The 26,076-nt window shown below is 38.4% G+C and overlaps 1 protein-coding gene across 3 annotated transcripts in view; it reads right to left on the reverse strand.

Moving 5' to 3' along the window:
- The window catches only part of FAM169A (family with sequence similarity 169 member A), a 40,004-nt gene extending 17,183 nt beyond the window's left edge, over positions 1-22,821 (reverse strand). Inside the window, exons 1-2 of one of the 3 annotated variants that reach the window (XM_039364034.1) lie at positions 20,955-22,821; positions 2,210-2,346 (exon numbers count right to left, since the gene is read on the reverse strand). In XM_039364034.1, coding sequence (XP_039219968.1) covers positions 2,210-2,346; positions 20,955-20,961 — 144 coding nt within the window. In that variant the 5' untranslated portion in view covers positions 20,962-22,821. Of the gene's footprint in view, positions 1-2,209; positions 2,347-19,989; positions 20,839-20,954 lie in introns of those variants that run through there. The other 2 variants (XM_039364033.1, XM_039364035.1) reach the window with 2 other exon arrangements.
- Between the last annotated feature and the right edge of the window lie 3,255 nt (positions 22,822-26,076).

Raw genomic sequence — 26,076 nt, forward strand, 5'->3', positions numbered from 1 at the left:
TTTCACTTTTGACGTGTGGATACTTTGTAACTAATAAACATGCTCTTTGAGGAATTTGCAAGCCTCAGAGTTCTGCTTTATTAATCTCTGTCTGTCGGAACCATGACACTAACAGGGAAAGAATGCTCTAGTTACCCACCCTCAAAGGACTGGGGGGGCTGGGAGCCAAGAATGACACTCTAAGCTGTATCTCCTTTTGTGGGGAACAGCTTGCTTGCAGAGATCAGATGCACCCCCATTCTGGTAGCTTTTCACAAAATGGTGAAATCAGTCCATTAAGTGATGAAAATATGCCTAACACTACAATAATTTATTAACAGTATTTATTTCATATTTATTGTAAGCTTCCTCAAGTTGTAAGGATGGGTGGCATACAAATTATTAAATATTGAATACATTGAACTAAATTAATTGAATAAATAAATAAAACAAATCATTCAGACATATAATAGAAACAATACTAAATTCATTGCCCCAACCTTCCATCCTTTAAAGGTTAAGATAAAATGGCAAGAGAACACAGAATAGTAAGCACTGGCCTCTTTTGTTTTGCTGAATCAGTTACTAAGACTCAAGGCTGCAAATTAAAAATAAAAGTCCAGCTGTTAAACTGCTGAAACAGCAATAACAGAAGACAGTGGAATCCTTGATGCGCTCTGAGTGTGATTGTTTGTTTGCAGACATTTCATTACCCAACTAGGTAACTTCAACAGTGCTATAAGATGTATAGTTGCTCCCTATTTATATTCGGTTGCTTGCCCTTCTACTGTTGGTAGAGGTAGTTTCACTACAAGTAGTTCAAGAAACTACTCAGTAGTTTCTTAAATTAGATTAGTAAATTAATTAGAGTAGAGTAAAATTAGACAGACTTAAGATATAGAAGGATCTTGACAGACTTGAACATTGAGCGCTATCTAACAAAATGAAATTTAATGATAAAAAAGTAAGATTCTACATTTAGGCAAGAAAAACCAAATACACAGGTCCAGTATAAGTGGTACCTTGCTCAACAATAGGAACTGTGAGAGGGACCTCGGAGTCCTAGTTGACAATCACTTAAATATGAGCCAGCAGTGTGCTGCAGCTGCCAAAAAAGCCAACACAGTAGTAGGCTGCATTAACAGACGGATAAAATCAAGATCATGTGAAGTATTAATACCTCTTTACAATGCTTGGTAAGGCCACACATGGAATACTGCATCCAGTTTTGGCCACCACGATGTAAAAAAGATGTTGAGACTCTAGAAAGAGTACAGAGAAGAGCAACAAAGATGATTAGGGGACTGGAGGCTAAAACATATAAAGAATGGTTGCTGGAAATAGACGTGTCTAGTTTAATGAAGGATGAGGGTGACATGATAGCCATGTTCCAATATCTCTGGGATTGCCACAAAGAAGAAGGAATCAAGTTATTCTCCAAGGCAGGATAAGAAGCAACAGATGGAAACTAATCAGAGAGAGAAGCAACCTAGAACTAAGGAGAAATTTCCTGACAGTTAGAACAATTAATCAGTGGAACAATTTGCCTCCAGAAGCTGTGAATGCTCCAACACTGGAAGTTTTTAAGAAGAGACTGGACAATCATTTGTCTGAAATGGTATAGCATTTCCTGCCTGAGCAGGGGGTTGGACTAGAAGACCTTCAAGGTCCCTTCCAACTCTATTATTGTTGTTGTTGTTATTATTATTGTTGTTATTATTGTATTGTTTTCCAGTTGATTGTATTGTATTGTTTTCCAGTTGATCCCTGCTTATTAGGGTGTCGGCTGCTGGAGAGGATGTGTTCTAGTCTTTTTATTTCCTTCTTAGTTTTCTTACTGTCACTTTTGAATGGCATGTAAAAATGGTTTAAATCCAACAGTGGCAGTGCAAGCTACTGCATATAAACAGGGAGCAAGAAACATATTCAATAGCACAAATGATTTTATCAGGTGAAGTGATTAAATGTCTGCAAGCAAACAACCAAGCTCAGAGAGCACCAAGGATTTTACAGTTCAGTTCTGTGTTACATATATTCTCTTCTACTGGAGATTATTTGTTGAGTATTTTCTTCCAAGTTTGGATGGTGACTAGCGAGCCTGCAGACAGTGCACATTACCTATCTGACAACATCAATAATCTGGAAGGGAATTTTTTAAAATCATCTAAAATTATACAAACAAAGAATATCTATAAACATTAAAATGAACTAGCAATGATTCCAATCTTACCTTGATATTATCAACAAGAGAGAAATATTCTGGATTTTCTGGATCTCCACATCTAAGTTCAGATAGACAATCCTCTCCAGATCTCTCCAGATCTTCATGATTGTAGTTATCCAGGAGATCCACAGGGAAGTCCATCCCTTTGGGAGAGTTCGCAAACACATGCAGGATTATTGCTGTAGTCATTACATCTTAGGAACCCAAATGGAATTTTTTTAAAATTATATGTACATCAGAGTAGCCTTCCCCAAACTGATAGTCTCCAGATGTCTAGGAACTGCAACACATTAAGCTATTACAGGCTAGGGTTTTGAAACTTAGTTCCAACACATCCTCAAGGTGAGAAATTGGAGAAAACTATTTATAAATTTTAAAAAAAAAACTGCATACCATCCCACTCATTTTTTTTGCATCCACTTAGAACATGTTATCTAACGTATACATGCAGCAGCTCAGAATCCAAGAGGATATACATGTAGTCCTCGGTTTACAAAAGCAATTGGGACTGGAATGGCCATTGCTAAACAACATGATCATAAAGCACATCATGCTAGCATACCACTTAGTGACAGGAATTTCAGCAGTGCTGATTACTATAATTAAGCGAGGATTATGCATGTCATTAAGTGAGGACCTCACATGACCAACATATGACTTCCTACCAGCTTCCCCGTTGACTTTGACTGTGGAAAGCCAGCAGGGAATGTCAGAAATTACAATCATACAACCACGGGGATGCTGTGACAGCCGGAACTCCAAGGACCAGTCGTAAGTCCACTTGTTCAATACTACTGCATGTTTGAACAATCACTGAACAAATGGACATAAGCCGAGGACTACCTATGCCAAGGAAGCAGACAGAATTGTACACTGATGGAGACTAAATAATTAACTTGATCAGTGGCCCCTATGCTTGATCCTACTACTCTGAACCACGTATTCCATCTGTACCATATTAACTCCATTCTTCATTTAACCTACACATGAAATTGGAAAACAATTAAAAAATTCTCAAGTCTTTAATTCTCCTTGCACAAGGAATTAAATCTATCTTTAGACCTTATTCTGTCAGATAGAATAATAATCAGGCAGGAAAAGCATTTACCTCAACCACCCAACCCAATTTTCAACAAGGAGACCAAAATTACCAACTGAAGCCAATACAAAATGCAAACAGAGTTAAAGAAATTATACAAGTAGTTCTCAACTTACAACAGTTCATTTAGTGACTGTTCAAAGTTACAGTGGCACTGAAAAAAGTGATTTACAATCATTTTTTCACACTTACAACCATTGCAGTATCCCCATGATCACATGATCAAAATTCAGCAGCTTTGCAACTGGCTCATATTTATGACAGTTGCAGTGCCCTAGGGTCATGGGATCACCTTTTGCAACCTTCTGACAAGCAAAGTCAATGGGGTAAGCCAGATTTACTTAACAACTATATTACTAACTTAACAACTGTAGTGATTCATTTAACAACTGTGGCAAGAAAGGTCATAAAAAGGGGCAAAATTCACTTGATACATATCTCACTTGAACAATAGAAATTTTGGCCTTGATTGTGATCATAAGTCAAGGACTACCTGTACAAAGTTTCATAATACACTATAATACACTACAACATTTTAATTACTGAACTACATTGTATTTATTCTATATATAAATTTGATTATAATAATCTATATACTTATGGAGGTTGGGGGTGGTATCCATGAGAAATCAAAGTAACACCACCCCTATTTTTAATGCAACCTGCCATCTAGATCAGGGGTGTCAAACTCAATTTAATTGAGGGCCGCATCAGCATTGCAGTTGCCCTCGGGGGGACAGGGCGGCGGCCAGGGTAGGTGCGGCCTACTGGGTGGGCATGACTAGCTCTACATCGTTCGCATCAAGGGTACCTATGGGGGCTCAGCCTCTTGGTGCTATGAGGAGAGCGTCCCACTGCCTACCAAAACCCCTCTCCTAGAACCATCAAGCCGGATATGTGAAGTAGGCCAGGGCCATTTGCTGGCCACTTCCAGGATGGCTTTGCGGGCTGCATGAAACCACTTCACAGGCCACATCCGGCTTGCAGGCCTTGTGTTTGACATGTCTGATCTAGATAATTGCTTAGAATAATTTCCTGAAATTTAATGATTTAACAAAAAATGGGTTAAGGCTCAAATCTGCAAGCAAAGTAATTACATTTTTCTAAATTACAGCAAGAGAAAAATGAGAAAAATGTTACTAAGTCTCTTCATCCTGACACTTATTGTATATGTTACAACAGAATAACAACATTGTTTTACATGAAAAAGCAACATCAATACTCTCTTGCTCTTCATCATTGTTTATTTGAAATACATTATACTATTTTATGTGCTATGTTTTCTTAGAAATAAAATGAAATAACGAAACAAAAAAAATAGAATGTGTAAAAATAGCTACACGACAGTCAGCATCAAACATACAAAAGATAAAAATGCCCCAAAGAATTAAGAAATGGAAGCTAAGGTAGGGTCCTAAATCAGAGTTCTAGAAAGGCCACTATAAGGGAGAAGGCCCACCTGTTAGATTAACTATCTCAGCCTTGGAGCATAGTAGTAACATCACCAGACTTCATCTAGAGCAGGAGTCTTCAAACTTGGCCCTTTTATGACTTGTGGACTTCAACTCCCAGAATTCCTCAGCCTTCTGGAAGCTGAAGACCACAAGTCATAAAAGGGCCAAGTTTGAAGACCCCTGCTCTAGAGATATAAAAGGCTGGGTTCACACATACTAGGAGAGCCTTTCCAGAAAAGAACCAGTTAATCTACTGACAGAAAATGCAATGGGACTTTTTGCCATAACAAAAATAACAAACAAAATGTGCCAGAGATGTTCCAGATAATATGCACCTCATTTCTAAAAAGGTTTCTAAGCTAGGATTAAAGAGAAAATTGGGGACTGGCTGAAGTTATACACACACACATACACAAATGTACACACATATACTTGGCTTTTCTCACAAACATTTTACAGCAGCTAAAGTACAATTCACAAGTAGCTTTTCATCTAGCCATCATATATTTTTAAAGGTATTCTCTATTAATTAAAATTCCCTAAAATAGTTAGCAAATTAAGGAACAAAAATCAATTTAAAGATAAAACATGTTTACGCAAAATGATTAAAACACAAGAAATAAAAAATAGCATTTTAACAAAAAGGGGGGGGGAGCAGAATATCACAGCTGACATTTTTATCGTGATTTTTGACTGCCTCAAAAAAGGGCAATCATTTGTCACTCTATATAAAGCTTTTAGGTAATTCTTATTATTTTAAGAATAGAACAGAAAACAGAATCTAGAACAGTGGTTCTCAACCTTTCTAATGCCACGACCCCATAATACAGTTCCCCATGTTGTGGTGACCCCCAACCACTTATACATCAGTGGGTGCCAGGGGCGTGGCCAAAGAAAAGGGGGAAAAATGGCAGACAGCCTTGTTTGGCGACCCCCGTGAAATGGTCGTTCGACCCCAAATGGGGTCCCGACCCACAGGTTGAGAACCACTGATCTAGAACATGATAGACAGACAGAAGACAGACAAATAGAATTACACTCATTTTCAATTACTGAAACATTCAGGAAGAAGAAACAAGGTAGAAGTTACCCATCTGCATTCCAGGAGCTCAATTTAAAATTCTTCCTCTTTGCTGTTTCTTTCATGGACCACCCCCTCAAAAAAGGCAAAAATATTGAAGGTTTCAGAAAACAAAATTATCTGTTGGATTTACTGCATTGGTTCTTTGTCTACACAAGGGACAGGGCATCCTACAATGGGTATCTCCCTCCTACTAGCCCTGGAGGCAAAACTAGAAAAATCTGCTGTTTTCATACAGTAGAGCCAGGAAATTCTATAGTTAGGACATACCAAAGCTATTCCTGAGGATGGAATCTTACAACCATAAGGCCCCCAATCCCCACTGGGAACTATTTTCTGTAATACTCTCCCTGGTTGAATGGAACCTGCAGCCAAGTTAGGAAAGTTAAGTTTCTATGTTTTATAAAGGAGCCATGGAGGACTAGTTGCTGTCTGCCAAAGCCATTTAAGTGGGGGACAGCTAATGTGGCTGTCCTAGACCTAGTCAAAAGAGCCAGAGATCTTCATGTGGTAGGCTTATTTAGTTTGATGCAAACCCTGATCTATCTGAAGATTATGACTGGTAAGGCTTTGAAGCCTAAGTAGGGATATCAGAAGGCAGAAGCATGGATCCCTGATGAAAAACAACTTCACTTTAGTTATGAAGGTTGGGTCTAACACAGAATGATGGTGACCAGCTGAATGATGCTGAACACTTTCTTTGCTGAGAGTGCCCATAATTTCTGACATACACTTGACATGATTCTGGCTACTAGAAACAGTACTTTCTAAATCAGCTGCTCTAAGACTAACCTGTCTAATGTTTCAAACAAGTCTTAAGTTAGGGTTTGGCATCCTAGCTGAAGACCCCATAACAGATTCCAGTAGATAGTGAATCATCTAATAGGGAGATCATTGCTCAGGAATATCTTGATAGAAGATAACTTCTTTGATTCTCACTACTGAAATCTAGGAGGGGACTGAGACTTGTCTATTGAGGGTGCTTGGTTGGTGTCCCTTGCTGTGGCTTTTTCTATAGTGGTAGAAACTGATGTGAAATTTCTTTTTCTTGGCCCATCTGCAGAAACTCACAGTGTTGAGGGTTTCTTCCTTTTAGTCCATGTGAGTTCTTACTATCTGAAGTGGGAAGTCTTGGGGAAGTTATAATTGTCTGTATGCTTTTGCTATAGCACCCTTGGCTGACAAAATAGTCCCACTCATTCTCCAGACATACATATATTTATAACAATTTGGAATACGGATGGTTTAATTTTCCCTGTCCCTGCAGATCTGATGATTCCAGGATACAAGGACAAGATCTCCTGGATCAACTGAATGCTATTAGACTCAAGTTCAGGCTCTACTTCAGGAACCTGTGGAAAAGCATGTAATAGATCTAGATCAGTTGTGCCAGTTCTCAAGAGTTCTGATGCATGAGATTAATCACATACTCTTGTTATTGGTCGGGAACTTGCTGGTCCTCCAAACATCAATGTAATTTGCTCAAACATACCTGGGGTTGATGTTCCAGTTGTGGAATTAGTATAACACTTTGTAGACTCTCTGGAAATGATTTGCCATGACAGTTAGTAACCTTCAGATGAATATGAGATAGGTCTTTGCCTCTTCTCAGGACAATCTGTGCTCCTGGGTCACATAATCAACTTTGTATGCAGTTGAAAATGAGAGGGGTAACCTAATGCTCCGCAGCCTTTGCCTTAATGTTTTGTTGTTGTTGCTGCTGCAAGAGATAGGCTTTTAAAAAAATATAGATCTCATCTAGGCACTTTCGTTACAGTTTGCCAGACTTGGATTTAGGATCTATATTCAATTCTTGAAGTATGACTGTCCCCTGGTGTCCATATCAGCCACCCTGTCTCTGGCTGATAATGGAGCATTATCCAGCTTAGTATTTGCAATGAAGGCATTTGGGCTATGCTCTCTTTATTCTGGAAGGAGGGACTCAATTAAACATTTGGTCCACAGGACAGCAGAACTGGTAAAACAGATCAAATGAGGGAAGAAAAGCTAGAATTGAGGTATTTCTTCCTTGTCTTTATGCCTATGGTCCCTGAAAGAAATGGTGCCCTTTCACTGCAGAGAGAAAAAGGGAAGAGTGGGGTGGATTAAGATAATCCAGAGAAGGAAATATAAAGAATTTGGGTGGATATGTCTTCCTCATTTGGGGACCTGGCTCTACCTTTCTTTATAGGCACTTTGCATTTTTAGACTCTGTGATTAAAGTCTGGAAGAGACCTTAGATCAGTGGTTCTCAACCTGTGGGTCGGGACCCCATTTGGGATCAAATGACCATTTCACGGGGGTTGCCAAACAAGGCTGTCCGTCATTTTTTCCCCTTTTCTTTGGCCACGCCCCTGGCACCCAGTGATGTATAAGTGGTTGGGGGTCACCACAACATGGGGAACTGTATTATGGGGTCGCGGCATTAGAAAGGTTGAGAACCACTGCCTTAGATAATGAGAACAGGTGAAACAGGAAACAACAGCATTTACACACACACATACCCTCAATATGGCGTTCTCACTCTTTTCTCCTTCATAGTTTTTTCGCTAGGTAAGCTTTTATTTTTTTAAAAAAAAACTTGGACTTTAAACTCACCATGGGGTGGGATGGTGACTACACAGGCTTGATCTCAGGAAGTCAGAATCCTATTTAGTTTAACATGCTCTTCCCTGGGTAATAGAAGACTTGAGGGGGGAACAGGTTCAGAAAAGAAGATTACTCAAGAGAAGCCAAGTGAAGAAATTGGAAGACTGCTACTCCTTTGTCTGGCCACTGAAGTAATGCAGAAGCATTCATAGACTTATTAGTTGGGTACGATGGAAAAGAGAACCAGTTTAGTGCAGTGGTTAAAGCATCAGATTAAGCATCAGGAGACTGTGAGTTCTAGTCCCATCTTAGGCAGAATGCCAGCTGGATGACCTTGAGCTAGTTGCATTTTCTCAGCCCTAGGAAAGAGACAATAGCAAACCAGTTCTAAAAACCTTGCCAAGAAAACTTCACTGCCTTAATCAGGCATTTTCCAAGAATCGGGCACAACTGAACAGAAGGGGAAAAAATGATGGGAAGGCAGAAGGGTGTGTTAGCGTGCCACTCAAAACCAGTCTTCTGGATTATCCCCAGTCATTGGAGATGCAATTTGACATATTCCAGGAAAATTCACTTGGTGGCCATGGCGGGGATGATCCTGCTGGGAAGAATAAAAAAGAAAGAAAAGGGGAAAAAAAGAAAGGAAAAATAAAAGTGGCAAAGAACTGTTGACAGTAATTTGAGCTAAGCCAATGGACTACACACACACACACACAACGGATCAGCAATGGATCACACTTTGCTCCACATAAAATCATCAGTCTAGTCTAAAGAGTGTCTGTTGCGTATTCAGGCTAAATTACTTTTGTAATCTGCTTAAAGAATGACTACATCAGTGGTTCTCAACCTGTGGGTCGGGACCCCATTTGGGGTCGAACGACCATTTCACGGGGGTCGCCAAACAAGGCTGTCCGCCATTTTTCCCCCCTTTTCTTTGATCACGCCCCTGGCACCTGGTGATGTATAAGTGGTTGGGGGTCACCACAACATGGGGAACTGTATTATGGGGTCGCGGCATTAGAAAGGTTGAGAACCACTGGACTACATGCTTATGAGAAGTCATTTTGAAAAGTAAAAAAGGCTTTTCTTGCATAATATAAAGCAGGTACATTAGTTCAGGCTTTATATAGAAGCACAAGCTTTGACAAACAGGGTGTAGAAGAGGATGGAGATGATTGGAACCACCTTGAAAAAGCAGTCAAAAACACATCAAGAGGAATAGCAATTAAGAAACATGTGTTAGAAATGGTAAAATGTTCTAGGACTTTCTACGCGACCTGAGAAGGACTGACTGGGACCCAGGAATGTCAGTAAGATTTTGTAAAGGAGCCAATCAGAAAACACCATTTTGGCAATCTGAAGTCTTTTGAGTATGGCAGCCTAGAATTTGGGGCTAAGTTCAGCGGGTCTGCATCACTGGTTTCCAAAGAGATGAACCACTTCTTGTGATTGTCTGCACCTCTACTATATTCATTTGAATATTTAATTGATTGGGATGTTCAGTTTAAATTTGTAATATTTGGAAAAATTTTAGAGTCAATTTTATTGAACTAATAAGCATTTAATCTTGAGTTATAACTTGCCTGCTTACTTGCTTAAATAAAAAGGAAATTAAAATTTCCTGGGTTATTACATTTTCTTTTCTGCACAAGGCATTTGATATAATAAATATAAATTGGAAGACTTTGCCTAGGCTGTTTAGAAGTTGACAGAGGAAGTAAGACTATCTGTAAGTAGCTGATAAAAACATCTTTGGCTGGACACTAATAAAGCCTGACCAGGAGGATAAAGGAGGTATTAAAATGTATTCCCTAAACCAGTAGTTCTCAACCTGTGGGTCGGGACCCCATTTGGGGTCGAACGACCATTTCACGGGGATCGCCAAACAACGCAGTCCGCCATTTCTTTCCCCCTTTTCCTTAGCTGTGCTACTCCCTTTTATTCTATTGGCTTTTGAAAGCCAATAGAATAGACTCTCTTGAATAAAGTCTAATTCTATTGGCTTTCAAAAGCCGATAGGAATTGTCCAGGCTGTCTCTGCCCTGCTGAGCCGGCCAAAAGTCCCATTCTGCAAATGGTGCTGCACCAGTTCAGTAGTCCTCGACTTACGACTGGTTGAGTAGTCCTCAACTTACGACCAGTTGGGGGTCGTGGCATTAAAAAGGTTGAGAACCACTGCCCTAAACCAAATAAGTTTCAATGGATGCTTTGTTTGGTCCATATCCCTGTATCTTTATGGTAATAAGTTTGGTATGTTCATCCTGGGTTTGTGGGGACAAATTCTCAAGATGGTTAGGATGCTATTTCAGTAAGTTATTAAAGCATGATATAATAGATCGATGCAGCTCTATCAGGTCACCTCAACTAGAAGAACTCTTTTAGAGTGGTGATCAGAATTTGGGTGCTTCCCCTGAATTCAAATATATCTAGCATTTAACCCATATCAGCCCAGATAGACCTAAATCAACTATTCTTTCACTTCTCTTTAAAAACTATGCAACTCTCAAGACCCGAGCAGCTGTTTATGTGGTGTACTCCTTGTGTATTCAAAGCTTTGCAATGGAAGAATCCAGCAACAAGGTTTCTTCCTTGGTTCCTCTTCCAAAGCAGAAGAGACAAGCATCTTTCCTCTTTTCCTTTTAAGCTTCCACATATTGCCTGATAAACTGTCAAGTCAAATCTTCATCATATCACACTCTGGCTTATGCACTGTTTATAAGATAACCATCTGATTATTCAGTTACTATTCTGGTTGACTGAATAATGCAATGTAGCGTTAAGCATCCTACCGCTGTTATTGTGGCTACTTATAAAAAACAGAAAACAAAAAAGGAAAGTAGGAAAATGGGGAAAGATTTTTAAAAAATCTGTTTAAATTAGTAAACACATTATAATTGTCACTGAAGCAAGGCTGCATTCTCAGTTAATTATAATGGGGGGGGGGAGAGAGTACAAAACAGAAGGTTATATAATAGTTCCTTTGTCCTAAGATTCAGAGGACATGGCTGCTTCCCTCTGTAACAGCAACTGAATTTTCCATCCTCTACAACTATCCAAATTGCCTATGCTGCCAAAAGCACATCCAATAGTCACTGAATATGCTATTGTTGTCTGTTCCAATACAGAAATGAAATGTGCTATAAGATAAATGAGTATCCTTAGCTTAAATTCTTTGATTAGTTTAGATGTCAGTACAATTGATAATAAAAAATATATTTTCTAGTTATGTACGTGTGCTATAGTGATGCCATGTGGTTGTAATAGCTTGTTGGTTGTTTCCGAGATGTTTTCATGTATGATAGCGTTATTATGCAGAAAACAAACTATCTAACATAACATAATCTAACAAAATGGATAGCAACACAACTTTTATCAAAAAATACCTGATCACTCAATGCAAACTATGAAAGGGACAACATGGCCACACATCAAAGCATCACAGAAAAAACCAACAGACTATTACAACCACATGGCATCACTGTAGCACACAAATCAACTTAATTCTTCCAAAGTATCTTACATACAAAAGACCAAATAGCCCAAGAAGAAAAAAACAAAGTCATTTACAATATGAAATGTAAGGACTGTAACAGCCACAATGTAGGACATGCAGAAGATTAGCAAAGTGCTTCCATGAACACCAACTAGCAGTCAGATGACGCAAGAAAAAAATCCTTGATCTCACAAAAACATAAGATAGATTTAACCACAATTTTAACTGGCAGACTATGAGCATCCTAGATCAAGCTAAATCCAAAATTCCTAGGGAATTCCTGGAAGCTTACCATTCACAAAAATCATCCATCCATAAGTAAACATAGATAAAGTACATTTACAGGCCATTCAAAAAAGACAATAAAAAACTAAGAAGGAAACAAAAAGACCAGAACACATCTTTTCCAGCAGCCAACACACAGATAAGCAGGGACACCAGACAATTAATCAAAAAACAATACCTTAATCAGGGAACTACCAAGGAGAAAACCACACTGCCATCAACACTAACAGGGCAAGCTACAGGATATAAACAGGGAAAAAAACCCACATTTGCTAGCACTGATGTTAGCTATTCGAATAATGAAATGTCTGCCAGCAACAACCAAGATCAAGGATTCCATAGTGTTATGAATTTCATTTCTATACTTCCCTCAGAGTGCTTTCCATTAAAACAAAATAACTGAATAAAATCAACATAAAACTCACTTTAAAACCTTTTAGAACAATTAAATGAGTTTATTTGTTTATTATTTTTATTATTTATCTACTTATTTGAATTTATAAGCTATCCAATGCAGTGGATGTTTTTTTGTATTTTAGCTCGTTTTTTAACTACGCATTTTGTGTGGAAACTTAACTTCTGGCAACTTTAATAATTCTGATTTTTGTTTAAAACTTGAAGTTGACTCGTTGCCTTTTGGCACATGCCTCAGCTTGACTGAGCTATTGACTCCTTGGAGTTTTGACTGGTTTTCCTTTCTGTAACTGCCAGATCCCAAGGGGTGAGGATTGCTTCTTCAATCCACTCTGGTCACCCAGAGGGCTGGTTTGAAGAGAGAAACTAGTTTATAGTTAAGGGATGATGGCAGCATCAGGGAGACCTAGTTTTCCAACCATTGTTCATCCCAAGGCATGATTTACCTCAGAACTGAGTTACCTCACAGGGAAGAACTGGTTCGACCCTGAGCTAGCCTTCTATATTATAGATTCTCGTCTCCTGTAGATGTAATATCTGTCAGGGACACTATCCACAACCTAGGACTGACAATTGATCCTATTGTCACCAAATGACACGGTGGAATCCAATGCACCGCCCAGGCCTAGCCCATTTAAGGTTTTAGATGATAGCCAGCAGTTTATGTTTTGCCTTGAAATCCATTGGGATCTTGGCAAAAAGGAAGGAGTAGTTCAATACAAACAGGCTGGCCTATTATGTGCCAAAAACATATTCTTACTCTATTTATTCTATAACAATCTTTCCATAAGCTGGTCTTCCAAAGGTGGAATAGTTATGATGATATAAGTATATATCATGAAAGGGAGACCCTTATATCAGCAGACCAGCAGAACTGGGCTGTGCAAGTCGTGGGTGAGAACACATGCTCAGTTCCACTTGCATGAGCAGCAAGCACTCACACTCATGTGTGAAGCTCCATTTGTGCAAGTGATGGCTACACACACACCATTTGCACAAATGGAGCTTGCATGCGCATGTCCATCACTCGGATGAAACCAATCCCCCCCCCCTGTTGGGCTGCCAAATCAGAAAGTTTGGGCAGGGCTGCTTATATGATTCTCTAACTCCAAAATTAGTATAGGAATTTAACTTAACTTGGGCATCAAAGACTGAATATGAATATCAGAAATTCCTAGGAACAATTCAGAACACATAATAAAGCTGTCACTAACTTAGCTGAGTCAGCCTAATGGAATGTGGATTCAACAGTACCGTAGAACTACACATTCCCCAGGGAGCACATCTTTTCCTAAAACAGCTTTTTAGCTTGAAAATAAAAACAGACTATCACCTATTGTTATACAACTGAATGTCTTCCATACAAATTTTCCTATAATTTTCAAACTTCCTACTTAGCATGGTCAACCACTGTTTAGGCTAAGAATTATAATCTAACATACTGTATTTGGAAAGTACCAAATTGAGAGAGTGCTATTAATTCTCAAATTGGTAGACAAGAGGGGTTTTTTTCCCCAGCAATTTTCTGTAGATGTTCAGAAAAACAGAAATTATTTAAGATATTTTCTGGTCCTTAATGTAGTCAGGCAAATGGTACAATGAGAGCAAAATCTTGTTCGTCTGATATAGAAATAGATTGTAAGCATCTACCAAGCAGCTCAGATTAACATACCTGCCATATTTTTTGTAATCTTCCAGAAGAAGCTTATGCTTTTATAGATTAGCAAGAGACACAATTCATAGCTTTCAATCTGAATGCAAAGAATAGTTGCCAGGCAGCCATTGTTTTTTTTCTCTCTGTGGCCAGTAGTTCTAAAATTTTAAATTATTGCCAAAATGACATTTTAAAAAAATTATTTTCATGACCATGTGTGCTTACTGGGAAATTATACAATCCTGGCACATTCATAGTACAAAAAAGGTTTTTACAATTAAGGTTTAAAAACATACAGTGCAGTTAGTGGCTCGTAAACAGGTATAGAAAACATAGCAGTAGACAATTCCAAATAAAATGGCAATGCTAAGGAATACTCAAACTACTAAGCAGTTGCACTTATTTCAAATGCTAACAAGATAGCACTTAAGATTTTGCAATTCTTCAACAACACATGGAATAAGAACATTGAGATGTATATGTTGGTTTCACGGATACTCCTTAAAAATGTGAGTGCATGAGGTCATCTCATGAGGCCACTGAAAAATTTGTGTGATATAGAGAAACTAAATGGTTAAGCATTAGGAAAAGAGTACACCAGGAATAATGTCCCATTATTTAACTTCTATGCAAAATATATAATAAGTACTGCTGGAAATGGATATTAGAATTACAATTGCTCAAAGAAACACTAGGATATTAAATATACTGGTATCACTTTTATTCCAAAAGAGATTAGAGTAGAAACAGACATTATACCAATAATAAAGGTATCTATTAGATTTTTAAATCTATTAGATTACAGATTTTTTTATTTTTCTAGTTTTTAATGTTTTTAAATAATCAATAATGTTAATGGATTTAGGTATCTGCTGATTGCTTTAGCTTTGTAACCCAAAGCCGCTTATTTGGTGAAATGCTCAGCTATTTAAACTGAATAAATAAATAAACAAAATATACTGTCACTGCCAAGTTTTTTCAGCTATAGTATATGATCATGACGGCTGGATGATCAGAAACGATGAATAGAGAAAAATCAATGTCTTTGAACAGTGGTGCTAGAGAAAACCTTTTAAGTGTACTGTAGCCCCCATAAAGAACAAATAATTCAATACTAACTGAAATAAAACCAGGCTGTTCACCCATTGCAGTAATTCTGTAAATAAAACTAAGATACTGTGGACACATAATGCAAAGTTGCAAAAGTTAGTGGACAAGATTTGAGCTTACAAGAACTCAAAACAGTAGCTACTGATAGATAATCCTGGGAAAATGTCTATCAGGTCATGAAGAGTCAAAGCAACTGAATAATTATGTTTTCTTTAGCATTTGAAAATAAAGAATTCAGTAAAAATATTTTTTTTTCAACTATAGCAGTTCAATCAAGCCATATTAATTAACAATGTAAATTGGTTACTTCAGAACCAAATACCAAGTAGAAAGAGCTTTCAAGCCAACTAAATTGATTTTTTTTTAAAGAACCAAGGTCAAACTCCCAATTAAAATCCATAGGAAAAAGTATGGGGAATAACAATAAGGCTCTTTCACAGATGAATCATTTCGTTCTGTTCCAATCTAAACTCTCTACCTTATTCATGCAATGTCCCAAAACTTTCCCAGGTAAATAACAGTTCTACTTAATGCCCACTGCAATTACTGATGGTTATTATCATAGGTATTTACAAGTTGCCCTCCCACAAAGAAAAAAGAAAAAGAAAAGAAAAGAAAGAGAGGAGATGGAATTTGATCCCTTCCCATCCAAGCATTCGCATGGATGTTTTAAAGTATGACTTCTTTCTGTGCTGTATTCCTGCCACACATTCCTGATTAAAGTGACTTTTACCTTAAGAGCTTTAAATCATTTAGTGGTTCTTGCTTATGATACTTCAGCTGGTGCCGAATTTAGGCATATGCATTTAAAAAATTTTTTAAAAAATGTCCAGTTATATAACTCCCTTTGAAAACCATTTGTTACAAGGAACTACTAAATTGAATAAGAGTTCTTCAAGAAATGTCAGAGACGGTAAACCTAACACTGCTAGATAATCTCTGAAGAACAATTGTTCAAAACTATTAGTTACTCCAGCTGATACATATTGCTAATACCAGTTATCTAAAAAAGCAATACTGTCCTTATTGCCAATCTCTCATATCCCAAATTGGATCATTTGTGTTTTTCACTGCATCAATTACAACTACCAGCAAATAGTCCCATTCTATTCAAATCATATGCAGGAAAACTTGACAAGTGTTTTCTTTCAATGAATTTACACATGCATTATTTTAATAAGGACCAAAAACAAACAAGAAATACTGGAAGACTTTGAAGCACATTCCAAAAACTGCAGAGTAAACATGTTTTCCCCAAACACATAAGACATACCAATTGCCTGAACACTACCAATCTTTTCTCCATATTTCTAGCGTGCATCTCATTTGACTTTTATACTCATTTATAAATGTCATATGCATTTCTACCGACTGTCTGGGTGTAAGTTAACAATTTGTCAGCCTACTAGGTGGATGAAACCAGAAAATGGAAAGGCTAAAACTACTTTCATTGAGATTGTCTATAACAGAATTTTGCAAGTCTGATTGTGCTGTACCCTCTGCTTATTGTTCAGTAAATTAGGGAGGTGTCTGCTCAAGTCACTTCTAAATATTATCTGTCTATTGTGGGGTTAAAATAAGTTATCTCCCATTGCCCTGGCAATATATCTTGCATATCTCCATCAAGAATAGAATAGAATAGAATGGAATGGAGTGGAGTGGAGATAGAGGTAGAGTAGAATAATAGAAATAGAAATTAAAATAGAAATAGAAATTAAAATAGGAATAGAATAGAATAGATCTTTATTGTCATTGTGTAACTCACAACAAAATTAAGTGCTGTCCACAGTGCACACTGCACACAAGTAAAAACCACAAATAAAAACATACATTATATACAAACATCCTTCACATTCTATTCACCATTGCGCTGCCCCTAATATTGCACTTCAATGTTGCACTATACAGTGGTATTTAATATGGTTACAGCTCTGGGATAAAAACTATTTTTCAGCCTATTTGTCTTTGTTTTTATTATCCTGTACCATCTGCCAGATGGTAATAGTTCAAAAAACGAATGTCAGAGATGATTCTTTAAGAATGTTTTGAGCTTTCCTAAGAAAACGGGAACTGTACAGTTCGTCCTGGGGGGGGAGTTGAGGGCAGCAATAATCCTCTGGGCGATGGTAATGACCCCCTGGAACACTTTCCTATCTGCTACTGTACAATTGGCAAACCACACACAAATGCAATAGTTCAGAATGCTCTCCATGGAGCAACAATAGAAGGTCACCAGCAGTTTTTCATTCAGTTGTTGTTTCCTGAGAAGTCTCATGAAATATAATCTCTGCTGGGCCTTCTTAAGCAATGCTATAAGATGAACACTCCCAGTCAGGTCTTCCTTTATGGTAACATCCAGAAGCCTAAACCTATATACAGAAATATATAGAAGAAAAAGTAACCTCTCCTCATCCGTAACTCTGAAGAATATCTCTAGAGGATATTAAAATTAGATAACTTGACAACTAAATAGTTTGCTTAGGTAACTTTCATGAGATCTTGAATAGGAATCCACTATTAGAGGGCCATACACCATCTACCATCTTCCAAGGCAGACTGTTCCATTGTTGAACAGTTCTTACTGTTAGGAAATTGTTTCTGATATCTTGTAATTTAATCCCACTATTTCTTGCTCTGTATTCTGAACAACAATGAACAAGTTCTCCTACATACCCTGTTTTCCCCCAAATAAGACCTAACCAGAAAATAAGCCCTAGTATTTTTCCAGGATGATCATAATATAAGCCCTATCCCCAAAATAAGCCCCAATTAAGATCGTCAGCCAGATGGCATATTTAGTACCATATTTCCCTGAAAATAAGATCTAACCAATAAATAAGCCCTAATGTGTCTTTTGGAGCAAATGGTTTTCATTGTTTTCATTTTGGAGCAAATGGTTTTCATTGTTTTTAATGTTGTTAGCTGCCCAGAGTCATTGTATAAGAGATTGGTGACAAATAAATTTTTAGACATAGATAAATGTTTTCTGAAGGACTGATACTCATGTTTTCCAAAAAATAAGACCTAGTCTTATTTTTTGGAAAACATGAGTATCAGTCCTTCAGAAAACATTTATCTATCTATGTATCTATGTCTAAAAATTTATTTGTCACCAATCTTGTATACAATGACTCTGGGCAGCTAACAACATTAAAAACAATAAAAACCATTAAAATCATCCATTGCCAAAAACACAGCAAATAAAACATTAACAAATAAAATCAAGGAGAAAGATGGCAAAGAAGAGAGCCAGATACATGGGGGGGGGAGGAAGTGAATTTTAATTAGTCAACCTCCTCCAGTACGAAGCTTCCCCATTGAGTTTCCAGTCATCAGGCAGAGCCAGGTCTCAAGGCTCAATCAAAACATCAGGAAGGTAGGAGTCAATCTCACCTCAAGGAGTAAGATTTTTCCGGAATTTCAAAAAAAATCAGTGCTCACAAGAACTGAAAATTCTTTCAATTGTAGTTCATATGAAGGATAGTTGGCCAAATATTATAGTTTTGACTTACAGCTTCAAATATGAATGGTAGCAATGACAGTACTATATAGTACTATAAAGTCATGGTCAAAAAGGTAAGAATCTGGTCCAAGGACATATTTAGCCTCAGGTATGAAAAACATGAAAACTGGGTTTCAAGGTACTATCTAAATAAAGATATAAAATTTCCAGAATTTTTTTTTAAATTGAGGTGAACCTTTGTTTCTATCTAATCTCCACTGGAATAATGCACTGCTGCTTATTCCAGAGCACTTTCAGTAATTTGAGTCTCAGTCATATTTCTAGAAGACCAGAAACACTATACACTTGATTACAAATATGATCAAGTCCACTCATAGATAAGACACTGATTCCTTCTTTATTCACTCATGAAAATGTCAGAGGAATTGCAATTATCTTGGTAGATAATTAACAGAAATTATTTTGGTAAAGGTTCTCTATGAAACAAATACAATCTAGATAAAATTATAATCTATTTTCCCCAACTTTTCAACAAAAAAATTAAAAAGGATTCAGATTCCCCTTCCGATCTTTCTGACCATTCTTAAAATGATTATCCTTTAATTCTCTCAATTTTTATGTATGAGAAACTTTAAATGATATATTCTGAAAGAGTAAAAATGTGCCTTAAGAACATTTCAACTATTCTAAAGGAGAAAGTACTTGATTTTTTTTTTAGACTTTATCCAGAACTTCTAATTTTTTCACTGGAAAAAAAAACATCATGCCTTACAAAACATTTATATAGTTATAATACACTTCTCCAGTTGCCCACATAAATATAGAATGCAACTTAGGACATAATCAACATTATTTGCAAAATACAAGAATTTCAAAACAAACAAATCAGTATGATTAGAATTTTTTAAGCAATAGATGCTAAACAGTAACATCGGTACTTCCATCAACATAAGTTTTCAAAAAGCAATGTTCTACATTTTCAGCAGAAAGGATTTAAGAAAGCAAGACTGAAAGAACTCAAATAAGTTAGAGAGCTCTTGGTTGAATGAAAATTCGGATTTTCAGTAGCTCTCAACACTGCACAGTAGAATCTTTGGATATTTTGATTTTTAAAAGCAAAATAAATAAGGAAAGTGATCCTTACACTGGAATAAATGCTCCCTCCTTCCTGGATGTCAGTTATAGATTTTTAGAAGAGAAAGGTCCCCAATAGGTCTTTCTGAAGAGCACAGTAGTTTTAAGGAGATGGTCTAACACTAGTCACATTCTTGAAAGATAAGTGTTTGCAGCTGCCAGTATTAATTTTGGTAAAGTACAGGACCTCTTTCTATTGCAATAATTCACAAAACCATCAAGCCCCCTGTAGAAATCAGACTGAGTATGTTAAAATCTCATGAGCCAAATATGAATTCCCAAAAAGGTAATAGAAGTTACAATCCTTATTATTAGGCCTTTTTCTTTTTTGCAAAAGGCATTATGCAAAAAAGCTTGTCCTTCATTCCTGATACGAATTTACATTAATCTGAGCAAGAATCTAATACATCCATCCATATAGTCTATTGCATAACATGTTTAGATTCAGACAACAATACAGCTATGTGGATCAACCCCCCCTTAATTCATTAAACAAATGTAATTAATATGGTAAGAATTAAACAGCATTTTCATATCAAATAAGCCTTCTCAAACTAGATCCCCTTCCCCATGTGTCGAATTTCAACTCCCAGAATTCCCAGCCAATATGGCATTGTCAATTAGAGGAGTGGAAGGCATCACCAGCCTGAAAAAGGTTGCTATGAAAGTACTGGCAAACCCTCCTACCATCCTCTAACATAAGTATTGCACACCCTGAACAGATGTCTGCAAATGGAGTAGCGTACATATTTCTCCTCTCCCACCCAGAGCCTTAAAAGGCGTACTATCGGACTACAAGCGCCGCCCGCCCTTTACTACATCCATTGGCCTAGCGGATAGGATCGCTCTAAAGAGGAAACTGAAGGAGGAGGAGGGCTCATCCAAAAGCAACCTGGGGAAAGGGGGGGGGGGAACGGAACTTCCCGGGACTGCACCGACGATGCCTTGCCTCGAATTACGTGGAAGAGCCGTTACCTTTCATTCAATCAGTAAGACGCACCGTAACCAGAGACGCGCCCCGCCGCTGCCGCTGCCCCTGGAAAGCCGCTTTAATTCATTCTCCACAGCTGAGGCCGACGTAAAGACCTCCCCAGTGCGCGCCGCGTCCTACCACTGCCCTCCGCCCCCCCCGCGGATCGGAGAGGTGGACGTGCAAAAAAAAAAAAAAAACAAGGCAGGGAAATAGGGGCGTGAAAGGGCACTTTGGTCCTTTCCTGGAAAGGTCGGAGGCGCGCCGTATGGAGTCTTATTGGAGGGGGGACGATACGGGAGACCAGCACTCCAACGTAGGCGCGCACCTCCAGCGCTCGTAGCCTACCTGCCCGAAGCGGACTGGCTTAGAGGCTGCGGAGAGGCGGGCATAAGCGCGCGTAAAGAGGGGGGGCGAAGCACAAGCAAACGAGCCGTCGCCTTAGCGCCCGCTCCCCCGCCCACCACCTGGCTTGTCTGAGGACTGGCGCAGCCGCCTCCCTGCAAGAGGGGGGACAGAAACTCTTTCATTACTCCACAATCCCGAATCTGGGATTTCTACCACGGGCTGTTCCGCCTCCCCGTGCGCCTGGGAGATCCAATGTCTGCCAGCCTCGGAGTCGGCCCGGCTCACCAGAAGAGGAGGGGAAGGGGAGGAGAGTGGTACGCCTCAGCTAGGCGCACCGGCAGGTTATCATCAGCCCAAAGCGGGTTGGTTTCTCCAACGCTCGTGGTGCACTAACCACTCTGGCCACGCCGCTTCCCTCTCGATCTGCAAAGAAATTGGAGCCCTTGACTGGAGAGGGGCTGCCCCGGTTTAACGTCCACCTAGGCTCGCCTCCTCCTGCTTACCCTCGCGGCTTCTGCCAGGCGGACGCCTGATCTGATCACCGCCGTCCCTCCCCTCCTGTCCTCCCTCTCCATTTTCTGCCCTCCGTGTCTGCACTCATTCTGCAACGTCTGGAGCCTTCAGTGGTACCCACTTCGGCTTCGCTTGACGCTTCCCTTTTCGCCGCATCTCTCAGCCGGTCAGGAGCCGCTGCTACCACAAAAGAAAATTATGGGCACAGATCACCAGATCTGATGGCCCCAATCAAGAGAGCTTTTTAGAGGCTGCAAAGACAATACGGCTATTAGACGATTGATTATAAATGCAAATTTAAGGGAAAAATGACAAGATCAACCTGCCGGCGTAAAATATATTTGTTTATATTTAAATCGGGAAGCCTTTTTTTTTTCCATCTCGATGTGCTGCTGCAGTGTTCTTTAGCAATGGTTGCAACTGTTCCAGAGAACAATACTGTGTGATTGATTAGTGACAGGATAGTGCAGGCGACACAGCGATGGAGATGGAAAAGGTCACGGACATTTTCAGAGATGGAGATGGAAAAGGTCACGGACATTTTGGAAGGGTGGCATTGCATTTGATTTCGTTCTGGTAAAGAAAACAGCCATACGATTAACAAAGCAGCATAATAAAAATGTGGCAACTATGATTAGAATGAAGATTAAAATGTTTGACCAAAAAAGGAGATTTGGCCCACTGAGAATGGATCTTTTTTCTCTCAATCAGTTGAAAAGCAATAGTGTAGCTTCTGAAAAATTTCATACTCCTGCAACGGAAATACAAACAGCAGGTGCTACCGTTAGTAGTTAATTATGCATAGGTGTTTAACATATACATGGAATTACTCAGATGTATTCTTCATATTTTTTATTCAGATAAAAATCAATTTGTCAAAACTAGATTGTAGATTTAATCTTTGTGTGTATTTGTATAAGATACAGTATACAGCAGTGGTTCCCAACCTGTGGGTCGGGACCCCATTTGGGGTCGAACGACCATTTCACGGGGGTCGCCAAACAACACATGCCGCCATTTTTTCCCCCTTTTCCTTAGCTGTGCTACTCCCTTTTATTCTATTGGCTTTTGAAAGTCAATAGAATATACTCTCTTGAATAGAGTCTAATTCTATTGGCTTTCAAAAGCCAATAGGAATTGTCCAGGCTGTCTCTGCCCTGCTGAGCCGCCAAAAGTCCCATTCTGCAAACAGTGCTGCACCAGTTGAGTAGTCCTCGACTTACGACCGATTGAGTAGTCCTCGACTTACGACCGGTTGGGGTCACGGCATTAAAAAGGTTGAGAACCACTGGTATACAGAATATCAAAATAAAAAAAATCAAGAAAAACTTAGGAATATGCATATTTATGCTTGTATTCATATAAGTGTGATCTTAAGAGTATAAGCATTTTATATATTCCATGATTATCCACAACATTTGTATAGGTAATGATTTATTTATGTCCCTTTTAAAAAAAAGATTTTAAATATGCAGTAGGCCCTTTACTATTACATTCATTTTTTGCCAAAACATTTTGGGAAGAACAATTTTCCATTCTGATTCAAAGAAAGAGGTGCTTGCAGTTTTCTAGAATTTTTCAGCAACCAGCAATAGGAATTTCTTGTATTGCAACAGTGAAAGTTTTATGTTTAAAGGTAGAGTTTTTGTTTGCTTATTTGAATGCAAATTTTAATTAAGTTTAATAAAATATAAGTTCTAGTAAAGTGGTACAGATCCTATTTTTATGTAATTTGGGGTCATAAAGTTCTAAAAGTAATTTTATTGATATGAAACAACATCAGTCTATTCAATAGCATTTATAACCACTAAAATCTTTACTGTATTCTGTGCCTATTTATTATGGAAGTTTGGTAGAAATAGAGGTGCTATAGTAGTTTCCTGGTTCTCCAAATGTTCTATACATTCATTTTCTCTATACATAACAATATGATAGTACTACTGTGATCAGTGCCATATACTCTAGTAAGCAGAGGATTTCAGCCTCAGTTATAATCAATAAGGTTGCTTATAATATGCATGTGTAGATACCTATTTTCTATTTTATAGGCATACTCCATTTTCATGTATACAATTCATAAATTAAAACAATTGTAACTTAATGGGTTTATTTGCATGCTTGTGGCGTTAGAGTGCAGTACTGCAGGCCACTTTAGCTGACTGTGTTCAGCAGGTCAGCGGTTCAAATCTCACCGGCTCAAGGTTGACTCAGCCTTCCATCCTTCCGAGGTAGGTAAAATGAGGACCCAGATTGTTGGGGGCAATGTAAATATATATATACATTGCTTACTGGTGTACACCGCTTAGAGAGTGCTTGCACTTAAAGCGGTATATAAGTCTCATAAATAAATAAATAAATAAATAAATTTACCTGCTTCTGAAAAAAGCACCACTCTCTGTCATAATATATATTCCAAAAATATCCAGAAGCATTCTTACAAAATAAAATAGTAATTTCAATTCATATCTTGTTTGGAAATATGCCCACTTATTCTAGTTAAAAACAAAATAAGATGAGGTAATAGTAATCATTTAAGCCTGTAACCAGACATACTACGAAATACAACACACCAAATTAATACAGTAGCCCACAATAATCTAATATCAGTTTTTATGGAGTGGCCTAGTACATTAGAGCAGAGGTCCCCAACCTTTTGGGCACCAGGGACCAATTCCATGGGAAAAGATTTTTCCATGGATCAGAGAGTGCGTGATTTTGTGTGCTGCCTGCATCTCACAGGTGGGACTTTGCTTGTTTGTGCGGACCAGTTGTTGCATGTGGCCTGGTACCAATCCACAGATCAGGGGTTGGGGACCTCTGCATTAGAGGGAGTAACATCGAGTAATCTCATTGGATTGCCTTCTAGTAAGAGAATGTTTTGCCACAAGAACCATGATAGCCATTTTGTGAAAGTGCCATTAACATAGAACTGCAGAATTATTCATAGGATGTAACAGTATGTGGGAAAGACAGTTGGGAGACTGTGTGAAGGGATGCTGCCAAGGAACGGGCGGATAAGAGACAACATAGTCCTTGGCTACATAATGGGAAAGGCAAGAGACTCAGAAGAATCCCTCCCTACTTTCTCAGGCTGTAAAGGAGTTGGAGGTGGCACTGTACTTTCATACTTGCAAGATTCTGTCAATGTAGCTTTACAATAACATAGAATTAGTTTATCCGATTCCTATCAAGGCCAGTATCAATCTTCTGTCAATGTAGCTTTATAATAAAGTATAATTAATTCATGTAATTATGATTCTTATCTAGTTTACTTCATGAGGCCAACATTAATCTTCTCTATGAAAGAAAATTCCCCCCTCCCCCATCTCTTTAAAGCCCAAGAAACCAGGGATGGTACTCAACCTCTTGCCTTGCTCACTATCTTGCTGCAAGCTATGCTGTCTCATATCAGACAGTTCTCTTGGCAGTGTCTCTTCACCCAGTTTCTCAAGGTCTTTCCCACATACCATTACGAAGGAAAAATGAAGTTCTCTGTCTCTTTCAAATCCAACTTCTGATCAACCCCTAAAAAAACTGGTGCAATAACCATGTAAATCATTGTAGCAGAATAGCTAAGCCAATAAAATGGAACTCTGGAGGTTTAAAAACTTTCCCCAAATCCTATGAGTCTTCACAACTTGGCCCACTACCTGCTTTGTGATAGCAACTTGATAGTTTCTGCTGCAACCACCAGTTTCCTAGGAGGTGCCTCACCTGATATCCTTCCCCTAATACCGTACTACTGTGCAGAACAAAGTTATCATGACCAATGCTGTTCTAGTCAGAAAATCATATCCTTTACTACTCAAGACATGCAAAACAAGGAACAGAATGCTTTCATAAAGCAGAATATAGCAAAGACAGGTCCCTCTGTGAGAGAAATGGATATTTCTTAAACATGATAAATAAATAAATAATAAAAATCTGGTTACAATCTAGTCAATGGCCAAATCATATTAATTAGACTTTGTGAACAATTCTTTAACATGAAGTTACTCAATTTTATGCTTCAACCACTAATGAGTTGATAAAGTCCAGTCTGAAATCAACAGAACTTACAAGCTAGATGTCTGCCTCTGACTGGAGACAAGAATGCCAGAGTTGCAAATAGTATGAAGGAAAATGCAGATGGATTACAGTATATAGCTAGAAAAGGGAAGTGGAGCAATGGAATAACCTGCTAGTATCTTCAATCCAGTGATGTATTTATTGCTAATACAATCTTCAACTAAGAGGACATGTATACATAAGGACATCACCAGGTCG

Source organism: Crotalus tigris, unplaced genomic scaffold (assembly GCF_016545835.1).
Source record: "Crotalus tigris isolate CLP2741 ecotype Arizona unplaced genomic scaffold, ASM1654583v1 scf7180000019642.961951, whole genome shotgun sequence".
Taxonomy (NCBI): domain Eukaryota; kingdom Metazoa; phylum Chordata; class Lepidosauria; order Squamata; family Viperidae; genus Crotalus; species Crotalus tigris.